Source organism: Phycodurus eques, chromosome 20 (assembly GCF_024500275.1).
Source record: "Phycodurus eques isolate BA_2022a chromosome 20, UOR_Pequ_1.1, whole genome shotgun sequence".
NCBI classification, from domain to species: domain Eukaryota; kingdom Metazoa; phylum Chordata; class Actinopteri; order Syngnathiformes; family Syngnathidae; genus Phycodurus; species Phycodurus eques.
Window position 1 is genome coordinate 9,096,589 of NC_084544.1, and position 12,706 is coordinate 9,109,294.

The window sequence follows — 12,706 nt, forward strand, 5'->3', positions numbered from 1 at the left end:
TATTCCAAAAAATGAATGTTCGGTCGGATACAAATTACATTAACACTCTCACTATGCAGTATGTAATTTTTATATTCACTTTGTCTTTAAACCATTGGAGTACTGATGACACGATGTTCCTCAAAAGTGCCTCAAAGATGGAGACAAGCAATGATTTGGAAGTGTAGGAGAATTTACCCAGTGACTCTCTCTCTCTCTCATAGGCCGGCATTATACCTAATCACTTATCCATAAATTATTAGGCATTTGTTTCTTAAGACTTTTATTAAAGTTACAACATTTGGACTCGTTAGTTTCCTCAATCCAATGAACTGTTAGTTTACAAACATTTTAGAATCCTCAAGAGCACAAATGGAATGTGTCCATTCACATGTCCATTGAGCCAAGCGTGGCAGTCATGTCTGCCATGTTTGGTCAAGCTTTCCTGTGCTCGAGCCAGGCTGGGGGAGACTGGAGGAGTAGAATTTTGTTGTGGTACAAGTGTGAAATGGGACCCAGCCCTACTGACTCATCATCCACCAATGGAGTGGAGTATGCAAATGAGCATGACTAAGGCAACAAGCCCAAACAGGAAGTTGTGATGATGTCATGTTGTGTTCACAGCCATTCCCCCCATGTGGATGTGAATCAAAGTTCTGTTTTGAGCCAAGATAGGGGATGTTTTACAGCGCGGGTGCGTGCCAGTGCACAGTAACACTTAACTGGAGGAGGCGGGCACACTCGCAAGCGAATGACGGCAACCAGGAAGTCTTTGATTGGTTCTGTGGGGCAGACAATACCTCTTGGATTACATCTACCTCTTCCTCTCCATGTGTGTGTCTACAGCAGTCATTAGCTAGTTCTCTCCAGAAGAACTTGCAACCGTGATATGTGGCGCTTTAAAGAAGGTTGTTGTCATCTGGCCTGGAAAAATGTTAATTTCCCCCTCTTTTCCCAATGACTGTATCATAGCCCATGGCTGCATTAGCTCTTTACTGGTCATTTTTGGATGAGCAGGATACTGTAAATACTGTACAGTTAATGATGAGTAAAGTTGTTTTGTTCATCTCTGCGGTCTGATTTTGTTACGCATTTCCGCTCTGGTGCACATGTATGTATGTATGTATGTATGTATTTGTTTACCTGTCCTGCTCTGGAGCTTGATCAAACAGAATTGAGGATCTGTATACATACTGTAGGCTGAAAAACCTTGTCTGTGCTCAAGGGGAGTTTTATATACTCCCACTGTAGTTATTTGTATTATGATGGATATTTATTGGAAAATGCTGTCGGACAGTACGAGGTTTGAGGGGGGACAGACAGAGAGAAAAAACACACACAAGTTAAGACTCTAAGGACTTGCTGTAAGAAAAACAAACAAAACATTGCAGTACTGTATATGACTAAACCAATGTTACATTGGAGTCAGGTTCTATACAGCAGTGCTACACCCTGTGAGAAAGGGACAGGACAGGATAGGATTGGCCAGGACAGGACAGGTGTGGTGAAGAACCGGTTTTCCCATTGCCTGCTGTTTATTATGAGACTCATTACTTATCGTGAGGAAAAATGGGCATTGCTAATCCATACAAATGCACATTCTAGTTGGACATACATGACAAAGAAACCTTGTTAAGACTCCATTCGATCACTTCTAATTTAAGCTGTGTACCAACTCCACTCAGCAGCATCTTCAGTGACACACTGTTTCAAGGCCAAATGTGTGAAGGAGAGGCAGCGCAGGTCATACTTTGCAACTGCTCTCAATAGCATGCACACAACTTTTGGGTGTTTTATTTATTCATGTTTCCTTATCGCTGCAGTCTTGCAATTGGCTGGCGACCAGAAGAGAGTGTAGCCCGCCTGTCGCTCAAAGTCAGCTGGGATAGCGTGCAGCTTACCCATGACCCTAATGAGAATAAGTGTTATAAAAAATGGATTGGTCGTACAGTTGTCACTGCACTGCCGGTGTTTATTTAATTCTCAATTACTATTTATAGATGCAGTGTACAGGTATTCATTTTTTTTGTGCTATATACAATGCTATTGAATATTGTGCTGCTGTTCACATTCACCTTCGTATATACAGTAAAGAATCTACCGATACGTATTGAGTATGTACACTGTGTCTTTTACATCCACATATAGTATTTATCATTCATGTACTGGTGCCACATGTACGCCCACTGGTCATTCTGCCCAGTCTCTTTGCTTCACGTTGTAAATAATTTACTTTTGGGCTATTGATTTTTATATATTTTTATTCTTGTGCAGCACAACTGTTGGAAAACCGAAATTTCTCAGATTCATGAATGCCTCCTTCACTTGCATTGAGATATAATTGGACTTCATATTGGTAGCACCTGTCAGGCAGGTGCCAAATACCTGAAATCCACTCTCCATCAAATCTTTAATGCACCTGCATCATTTGTAAAAGGGAATGGAGATGTTGTGGCAAGTTAACGATACACTATGTTAGTGCAAAGACATTTAAGCCCCTGGAAATTGATGAACTCTGCATTAAATGACTGTGAATCCTGAATGCCGTATGACATATTTGTATGAAATAGCTTAAATTAAATCTGAAAGTCCACATTTTAATCACATATTGATTGTCCATTGTGGTTGTGTATAAAGGCTAAATTATCTTGTGGACCAAACTGTGGATTAGATTACATTACTTTCACTTAGGACATTTATTTTCTGAACTGCTTGTCCTCAATGGTGTGACTGGAGTTCATCCCAGTTGACTTCGGGTTAGAGGCAGGGTACACCCTTGATTGGTCGCCAGTCAACCGCAGGCCACATATTGACTAACAACAAATCACTCTCAAAATCACACCTATGGACAATTTACAATAATAAATTTGCCTCACATGCATGTTGGGTAATGTGGGAGGAAGATAGTTTTATGCTAATACAATAATGGATGAATATAGACAGTATGAATTTCCATTTGGTACATCATCCACACAAGTATGGTTACACATTGTCATGTGTATTCAGTTTACTTAGTGGAGAAGCTGTTATGTATGGAAATTGGAATTTAATGTGATGCAATGGTGTTAGCTAGTAGCCTACTGTATTTGTATTATCATGTACTAACTACACCATCTTTGTTTTTTATTTATGGACAAGATGTGAGTGAATAAAAAGGCAAAGTGTGTGCTCCCAGCACGTCACGAGTGAGTTTGTTGAGGTCAGTGGCCAATGCTTTTATGGCAGGCTGTTTGTTATACTGGTCAATTAACGGGCCTAACACAGGCCAGACAGCCCTGATCAGTCAACCTCAGCGATTTAAAAAACATTCTCCTCTCTCTGGGAGCCACGCACGCACACACACGAAACCATAAACCCATCCAAAGTTCTCTGAACTGAACCATTATCGGGTCACATTAATCAGTAAACTTTATAGATTGAGCTGTGGTGTTATCAGTGGCTGATGCAGCTTCCATTTTAAAATTGATACATACACACCAACAGTATCCAAATCTAATTCATTTTATACAGTTCTATTATCATACCGCTTCATAGTTTTGTGAGACTTAAGGAATGATGAATCTTAAAAATCAATATCTAATGGTTGAGACAAGACAAAGCCCGCTTATGCTGTCCCCGAAATGTTTCACCTCGACCGGGGCTCGGCCACCTGCGGCTCTTTAGCGCCGCCCTAGTGGCTCCCTGGAGCTTTTTCAAAAATGTATGAAAATGGGGAAAAAAAGATGGAGGAGAACATGTATTCTTTGTTTGAATGTGGTTTCTATAGGAGGGCAAACATGACACAACGATTCTTAATGTTTTCCAATGCTGTAAAAAATGTGTGGAATAAATATTAAATTTCAACATTTCTGTCAACGAAGATTTGCATCATAGGCTGCGACGCGCGCTTTTTTGAGGTCGGCATGGCAGGTGGCTGTCGCGTGATGGGCCATGGATCGCAAAGGGAAAAAGAGAAAGATAGCTGAGGATTCAACAGTTCATGGACCGAATCATTTGCTTTCATTGCCAACGCGGAAGGTTTGCCTACATGCCTGCTTTGTAAGGAGAAGTTGTCAAGTAACAAAAAGAGCCATGTGGAAAGACATGCTAGCTGTCCTTGTTGTACACATTCCCAGGAGTAAATCAAGCTGACTTCGAAATGGAAACGTATGGGTGTCCCAATTCAGAATTCTGACAGCCGAGCTTGAAAATGTCACTCGCCAGAAAGCCCAGCTTGCCCAAAGCCACGAATGGAGCAAAATTCAAAGCCTCGAGAAACTTGTGTTTGAAGTTAGGAACATGAAGAAATATGCATTTGGAGTATTATCCATCTTGAGATCAACATACCTGTGAGAGCAGATATTCTCAAACATGAACTACAGCAACCGTCTCACAGATGAGAGCTTGCAGTCATCTTACATGCACGATGTTGAGAAGCTGTCCAGTGATGATCGAAAACAGAAGTCACATTAAACGGGTAAGAACACAATTCTGTCATAGGCAATTATTTAGAAACAAAGTGTCTGTTTTTACAAAGTAGTTTCTGATTATTGTCAGTATATATTTGGAATGACACACAGGGATATTATTGTGTTTTGTTGCTCAGGTCCGAGGATGGACGCGTTTTATTGTGCGTGTCAAAAGAGAAGAGGATGCTGCTTTTTACTTTGCACTGACTTACTTTGCATTTGTAGGACACTCAAGAGAAGAGGCTAATGCACAGAAATCGAATTTAAACTATTATTTGAATTTGATATACTTTACCTTTTCAAAAGGCTGCTGTTTTATTATTTAAGCAGGCTGCGTTTGAATTGCAGGCTGTGATTTATCACACTCATGTGCAATTGTAGCCTATTCATTTGTGTCTGTTGCCGCCATTAGGGGGGAAAGAGAAGAGGATAGTGCATTATTTTATTTTATTAATCGGAATGAAACTGACTTCTTTTCGTAGTACTTACCTTTTCAAAAAACTGCTGTTTTATTACACTCGGTCTGTTGCCCAGATAAGTGGGAAAAGAGAAGAGGATCGTTTGTATTATTGAGGATTGCATTCTATTTCCACGGGGAGGTCTGAAATTACAGGAGGCAGGTTCCATTTTTTTTTTTTTTTTTGAATTCTCAAACTAAAAATGACACCCCAAATAAATCTGTTTTCTTTATTATATTTCTATAATTTCATCAATGCAACGAAACATAACACATCAATAATGGAAGTTAAACTTAAAACACCATCGTACAGCAGAGTAGTCACGTGGTGCGTCATTCCCTCCAGGATGCGCTGCCGGAAAAATAAACATTTAATCATAAATGCTCATTATGTCATTTGGATAGTAGACTTATATAGACACTTACAGCATGCGTTGCCTTCATTATAAGGCTTATATAAGGCTTTAAATTTTCTGCGGCTTCAGACAGATTTGTGTTTTGTTTTTTTTGGGTCGAAATGGCTCTTTGAACATTTTGGGTTGCCGACCCCTGACCTAGACCAAGGGTTGGCAAAGTATGCCCTGTGGGCCACATATGGCTCGTTCCTTCCTTAAATCCGGCTCATAGAGCATTTACATCAGTAAGATAATGGTGGTGTTATTTCCTAAAATTGGTTAATCAGAATCAGATCAGAATCATCTTTATTTGCCAAGTATATCCAAAAACACACACAAGGAATTTGTCTCCAGTAGTCAGAGCCGCTCTAGTATGACAACAGACAGTCAATTGACAGAGAACACTTTTGAGACATAAAGACATTGACAAAAAACAGTCACTGAGCAATAAAGGGTTGCTAGTTATTTGGTAATCTGGTAATATCTAATCAAATAATGGATACACAGTAAATACATACACAGTAAATAATAATACAGAGAGCGAGAGAGTGAAAGAGATAAATAGACATACAGTTGATATAGATGTACAGTATATGATATTTTTGTTGTATGAATGGCAACAGGCATATACACAGGTTAATAGTACCTTCTGACATCTCGTGGAAGATTATTTAATTGTTCTGCCTGTCACTATAGGTCGCTGGCATAGATGGATGAACAATAGACCACCAGCATTTGCAGCGATAACAGCGTCAACTCTTCTGGGAAGGGTTTCAACAAGGTTAAGAAGTGTGTTCATGGGAATTTTGACCATTTTTCCAGATTTGTGAATTCACACACTGATGTTGGACGAGACAGTCAGTCTCCGCTCGAATTCATCCCAAAGCAGGTTGAGGTCTGGACTCTACGCAGGCCAGTCAAGTTCATTCATCACAAGCTCTCCACCTTTGACGCCTGTGGCAGAGATGCATCACATATGCAACGTTGTTTTATGTTCTTCTTTTTGTGGGTAAAACACACCCAAATGAGCAATGTGGTCATAATTTGATTGATGAAAGCGGTGTGTTTTCATGATATCACACTTGCAAACAGGTAAGCAGGTCATGACGTAGCCGCCACCAGGCAGGCAGGCAGGCAGGCAGGCAGCCAACGCCCCCACCCCCCACCCACCCTCCGCCTAGCTTGCCTCCCAGCTGCGTCCGCCGCTGTCCTGTCTGGCCGCCCCGGTGTCTGCTCCGCACTCTTCCCCGCTCCCTCCCCGGACCCGAAGCCTTCCCTGCCAGCCCGCCTCCCTAGTTTCCACCGCTCCGGCTCCCGCGAGAACCCCGCCGCCCGGTGAATGCACCAGCGCGCCCCCACCGGTGAAAACAACATGACGGGCATCGCCGCCGCTTCCTTCTTCTCCAATTCCTGCAGGTTCGGAGGCTGCGGGCTCCAGTTCGAGTCTCTCGCCGAGCTCATCGTTCACATCGAGGACAATCACATCGGTGAGTCGGCCTAGGTGGGGGCACGGAGCTAACTAGCTAGCCGCTGCTAGCTCACCTCCTAGCTAGTTAGCGCGGCTCGGGTTCCGCTATTCCCGCTGCGTACATTTTTGATTTTGATTTTTTTTGCTTAACACCGGACTTGTATTACGTTCAAAACGAAGTCAAGCGCTCTTTAGCGACAGTATTTTGTTATTTTCCACCGAGCTGCACATGACTGTAAATAGCACACGGAGCAGACAGCGGTTTGCCAGCTAACATTTCAATGATTATCACGACGGGCCTGATGCGAGTCGGCTTGTGTATTGAGCACGTCTGCTCCAGGTGTTTGTGCACATTACCAAATCACACATTTCTAGTGCTGTGGTTTCTAGTGTTTTGATGTGGGGCTTGGTGTCACTTTGGTCACTTTCGGTGTGTTACTCATATTTTGGTTTCCACCCACCAATGCACTAGTCTCAACTTGTTGCACCTTTCATTAAGTTTGCCTGCAGCCTGCAAGCGATGACTGCCTTCAGGCTCGCAATTCCACCCAGCCAGACATTTTCGATAGGGCTCATCCACATGTAGGTCAGGGGGGTGCTGGAGCCCATCCCAGCTGATTAGGGGGAGAGGCGGGGTAGAGAGTACTTACAGCCTGGACCGGTCACCAGTCCATTGCAGGCAACGTGTAGACAAACAACCATTCGCACCTTGGGACAATTTAGAGCAGTGATTCCTAACCCAATTAGTGTTCCATGAGAGGTCATCAGGTGTGCCGAAGGGAAAACATGTTTACCACAAATACTGTATTGTACAGGGGCGAGGGAGTGAGCTCTGCCATGAATAGCAAAAATCCACAAGTGATTAATGCCCCCCACCCCTACCAAAAAAGTTTATAATTGCCTATAGAGGCCACAAGATGGCTGCAAAGCACTTTTTGCCAAATTGAAACTCATCAACTCACTTCAACATACTGTGGTTCCTTAATACCAAGATGGCACAAGATTGTGGCAAAACACCATTTTTGTCTAAAAGAAACTCAACTCACGTCGTCAGCATTACAAGTAAAGTAAAAGTAAAAACTATTATTGCTTTGGCCCGAGCACAAAATCAGCCAATAGGTGAATTCCACAATGCTAAATGGCAAATTTACGGTCGGTCACGGCATCTTTGTTCATCAATCTGTGCCACCGACCTATTGTGACAGGCACAACAATTGAATGCTTTTCCACTAGATGGCAGAAGGTACACTTAACCTGTCTACCATCATTATACAGTGAACCCGCTCATTTTCACCGTTCGGCATGCACAAATGTGGACATTTGCATATTTTGAGGGGAAACTGGGTTATGCCCCCGTTATTTGCTGAAAATCAAATCTATTCACCATTTGTGTAATAACAGTATTGTATGCGCCATCTGCTGGAATCTTGATGCCGAATTTGAGGCGCTTCATTGAGCCAAAAGTTGTCCTATGCCACCATCTTGTGGCATTCATCAGCATTTACAGTACAGGATGAACAGTCAATGATTCGCTGCAGGGCTTGGTCCCATCTCCTGCGAATAGCGGGGGTTCACTGTATACTTTTTGGAAAATTTTTGTTTGGTGGTGTGGGTCGAGATGTACTTCAGCTCAATAAATGTTGGGAAACACTGATTTAGAGTGTTCAGTTGCCCTAACATTGCATGTTTTGGGAATATGGGATGAAGTCAGAGTACCCGGAGAAAACCCACACAAGCGCGGAGAGCACGTGCAGGAAGGCTGGAGCTGAAAATTTGAATACCGAACCTATGAAGTGCGAGGCAGACAAGCGAACCACTCATCCACCGTGCTGCTCAGCTTTCAGTTCCCTTCTGATATTTACTTTGTCATCAGTAAGGCAACATTATCAGTAATGCTCGTAAGAGTATGAGACGAAACAAGTTGTTTTGAAATAATCCACTTTACACCACAGCACTCAATCATGCGTAACAAAGATGATTAGCGCTAATCACTATTCGTGTTGTTTGAAGCAAGGAGTGGATGACAGTGGGCGCAGACTGGAGGTTTCACGGAGCCAGTCGCTATGGCAACTGGCAGCCTCTAAAAGGGGTCAGGGAGGCAGTGCCTTGGCGTCGAGTTCGCGCACCTGCTGTCTCGTCCACAAAGAGCACGGCCGTGCCGTCAGTAGGGGTTAGGACACCCGATGTGATGTCACACCACTTTGCGGCCAGAACAGACGATGTGTTTATGGGCCGGGAAACAGTGGGGAGGGGGTGGGCTACACACGATGTGTGCTACTTATTTCATCCTCTGAGTTAAACGGAGGGAATCTGTGAATAGCTTTGACATTCTTTACTTGATAATCCAGCCTGTGGCTATGTAGAGCATATGATTAGACATTCAAAAAATGTTAGGATCGATTTGCTCTCTACTGAGATTGGCTGGAAACCAGTGCAGGGTGTACCTTGCCTTGTCGCCAAAAAGTAAGCTGGGATAGCCCTGCGACCTTATTGAGGACAAGTGGTATACATATAAAAAAAGAATGGATCGATATCCTCTCCTCAGTCACCTAATTCAGCTATCAGTTACCCACATCTGCCCCATAGTTTGACCTTTGAGCCCGCAGCCATCAACCGTAGAGAGAGGTCCTTTACCAGTCCGATTAATGACCACCCACTCCGCCCGTTTTAATGCCGCAGCTGGTCATCAGCGGCCTCCAGAGCACCAAGTTCAATCAATAGCTTTCACAGATCAGTTAGCGCAGCTATGAGAGAGACAGATGGGAGGGGGCTGAGGTGGGAGTGTGACGAAGCAGCTCCTTTTTATGTGAGATGCAGTGCATCCAGAAAGTCTTCACAGGGCTTACAAGTTCCTCTTTTTTTGGCGGGGGAATAGCCTTATTCCAAAATGAAAATGTTCTCCTTGAAATTCTATAATAGCACTTATATACATATGATCTGTTAGTTTTTTTATTTTTAATATAGCCCCCCCCCCCCCCAATTAAAACGCCAGTTAAGGTGCGTGGTGTGTAGAATTACAATTAAAAACAGAAATAATTTCATCCATATTTAAATAAACTTTTTCTATAACAAAATGTGGGAAAAGTGGAGCGCTGTGAATACGTTCCATTGTGCATTGTACTGTATGTATGAAGTAAAAGCTCCTCATTTGATGAAAATGAGAAAATAAGGCAAGAAAAAGATGAGTCTTAATTATGAGAATATATTTGAAATGTTTTGAGTTTTAAATCTGTCATATTACAAGATCAAATAAAGTGGTAAGATTGGTAATATGGTGGTTTATAAGAATGAAGTTATGTTAGGATAGTACTGCAATACATCAAACAAGTGAGGGGGGAAAAATAATCGTTCAGAAAATACTGTGTCATTGAATTGGTCAAGGTGCTAAAAAGAAACGCTGTACTGCGCATGTGCCCCCAAAAAGCATTTCTTTTGACAATACTGTCCTCTTGTGGTGCAACCTGGCCTGTGCCACATTCCTCGCTGCCGGCCCCTCCAGTTAAGCAAACCCTAGCCTGTTGCACACATGTAAGTAAACACCAGATGAGTTTCCGTGAGAGAAGCGGTTAATATGTGTTGACTACCTCATCCAACAAAAAAAAAAAAAAAAAAAAAGAGATAACGTCCCTGCAATGACATATCCCCTGCTGTTTAGATTCAGCAGGAAATTGGTTTCGCAGGACCGCGTTAGTTGTTGTCCCAATAGGTCAGGTCTGAGGAATGTGATGATGTCAGGCCTATCTGCCTGTGTGCACCTTTGTGTGTCACCTACACGCGCACCAACATGCCCTTGCAACCTCAACAAAGCAGCACAAAGACGCGGAGCGCGCGAGAGATTAAAACCGAGAAAAACACTCCGGGCGAAAGCAGGGAAATCCCAAACGTCTTTGTTCTCGCTGAATATACGCTGCAATTTGATGAGCATTACGTCAAATATTGTCTGTGTTCTTACTTGTCTTTGTGCCGATTATCTTTATGCATCAACAGTTAGTGAGGCCTCGCAATACTTACATATTGTGTGAGATCATATTTGGCACCTGGCAATTGCAAAAAAAACCAAAAAAAACCTCCAAAGTCAAATACAATCAGTTCGAATGTGGCCTCCCAAATTCCCAAAACATGCATGTTAGGTTAATTGAAGACTCTAAACTGTCCATTGGTGTGAATCTTTTTTTATTTGTGCCCTGAAATTGAAAAAAACAATTTTTTTTTTATGGTTCAACATGTTTGAAACATTTTTTTTTAGAACATACTAAAAAGTCTTAAAGTACACTTAGCACCCATTGTCGCACTCTCGTTCACACAGTTCTCCAAATACATTAGGAGCCAAAGTGTGCATGCTTCAAGTTATTGTCACTCCCAGTTGAAGTTTACTGTAAAACTGACCCATAAAACAAGAGAATAAAATAAAACATTGTATATTTTATCACTAAAATATTTACCCAAACCATGTCATTTTGTCTATGGAAAGTCCTCTAACGTAATGCTAACATATGTGAAAAGCCAGAGACAAGAGAATAGAAATTAGCATGGAAGTTACGGTAATTATACACTTTCACAGCTACTTTAACACACACGGAGAAGCAACGCATACAAATATAGCATTCAACAATACTCACAGGGCATATATTTTCCTCTGCTCTGTGGGAACAACAACAATTACTGAAGCTTAGGGAACCATCGCTGCCTCTTCTTGCTCTCAGCGCATCTCTCCCAGTAGACCTCAGTCATGCCCGACACTTTGCAGCACAAGATAGTACTGCACTGAAAGCGCGTAACTCCAAATCTCTACTTGCCTGTATACTGTTAAAACGATCACTTGAAAATCTGTGGTATAGCGGGGGGTGAGCAATGAGTTGCAATATGGGGGGAGGGGGACACACACGCACCCACTCTATACTTCTTTTCAAAATGCATTCAAGATCACTACAAAGGTCCTGGCAAGTGACCACTTCGCTTTGATTCACCTTTTAATCTAGCCACAGTATCCATTTACCTCTAAAGCTAAATTGTTTTGCATCCACTTTGGGAAGGTGTGACATGGGAAAGGGTGTGTGTGTGTGTGTGTGTGTGTGTGTGTGTGTGTGTGTGTCTCTCTCATGTGCCACACTACTTCCTGAATGACCTGTGAGGGTGTAGCAGAGCAATTAGTGGACTGGCATCCACGAAGCGGAACTGTGGAAGCTCTCTTTTCACACCATGCACGCGAGCTCACACATCATCGCGTGGCGGAAGTCGCCTGGCCCCCGAATCCACGCCATGCACCGCGGAGTGTAATTACAGGGAAGTTTACCTCTTTTTTTTTTTTTTCTTAGACCCCTCCCACATTCCCGCTTCTTGGCCTCCATCCGGTTGCCTGCTGCTTGAGAAACACGTTAAAATGCTGTGTGTGGCTTAATTAGCAGCCTGCAAAACAAGCTGTGCATTCTTGGCCCGCTTTCAAAAAACGTGTATAGACACACAGTCACACACACACACTGTAATGGGTCAGCAGGGGGCACTAGTGTGCCGCTGACGAGACAGTTTGCATTGAGTGCTGCTCACTTCTTTTTGCATGAGATCTTGAGAATCTGAGGACAAGCACTATAGAAAATGGATGGATTTGTTATTGTGGTTGCAGTTTAGTTTGCATCAGGGTACAACTGCTCTGCTCATCACAAGTGCTTTTTTCCCCCCTTAGCATCGGTGTTCCCTCAGTTAGTGACCGGAGTGAGTCGCACATATTAAGAGCAGCGCACACAGACGCAGCTCCCCTCCTTGCCCGTCAGCTTCCTGTGCTGCGAGGCGAGCGGACGTTGTAAACGCGGCGCACATTTAACACGGCAGCGTCCGCGCACCTGGCTCACCTCACAGGCGTCATATCCGCGTAAAACCCCGTCGCCGGTTTGCCATATTTTGAACCGCCGTTTATCATGATGGATGCGTTCCAGACCCACCCGCAATTGGAGAAAATCTGTTA

General features: G+C 43.1%; 1 protein-coding gene across 7 annotated transcripts in view; it reads left to right on the top strand.

Annotated features, from left to right (window-relative positions):
- Window positions 1-6,469: 6,469 nt before the first annotated feature.
- The window catches only part of LOC133395988 (juxtaposed with another zinc finger protein 1), a 28,971-nt gene continuing 22,734 nt past the window's right edge, over window positions 6,470-12,706 (top strand). For all 7 annotated transcript variants that reach the window (XR_009767305.1, XR_009767306.1, XR_009767304.1 and 4 more), the window contains exon 1: window positions 6,470-6,766. Coding sequence is in view for 3 of the 7 variants with exons in the window: in XM_061665355.1 (XP_061521339.1) it covers window positions 6,619-6,766 (148 nt within the window). In the remaining 4 variants the exon portion in view is untranslated. The remainder of the gene's footprint in view (window positions 6,767-12,706) is intronic.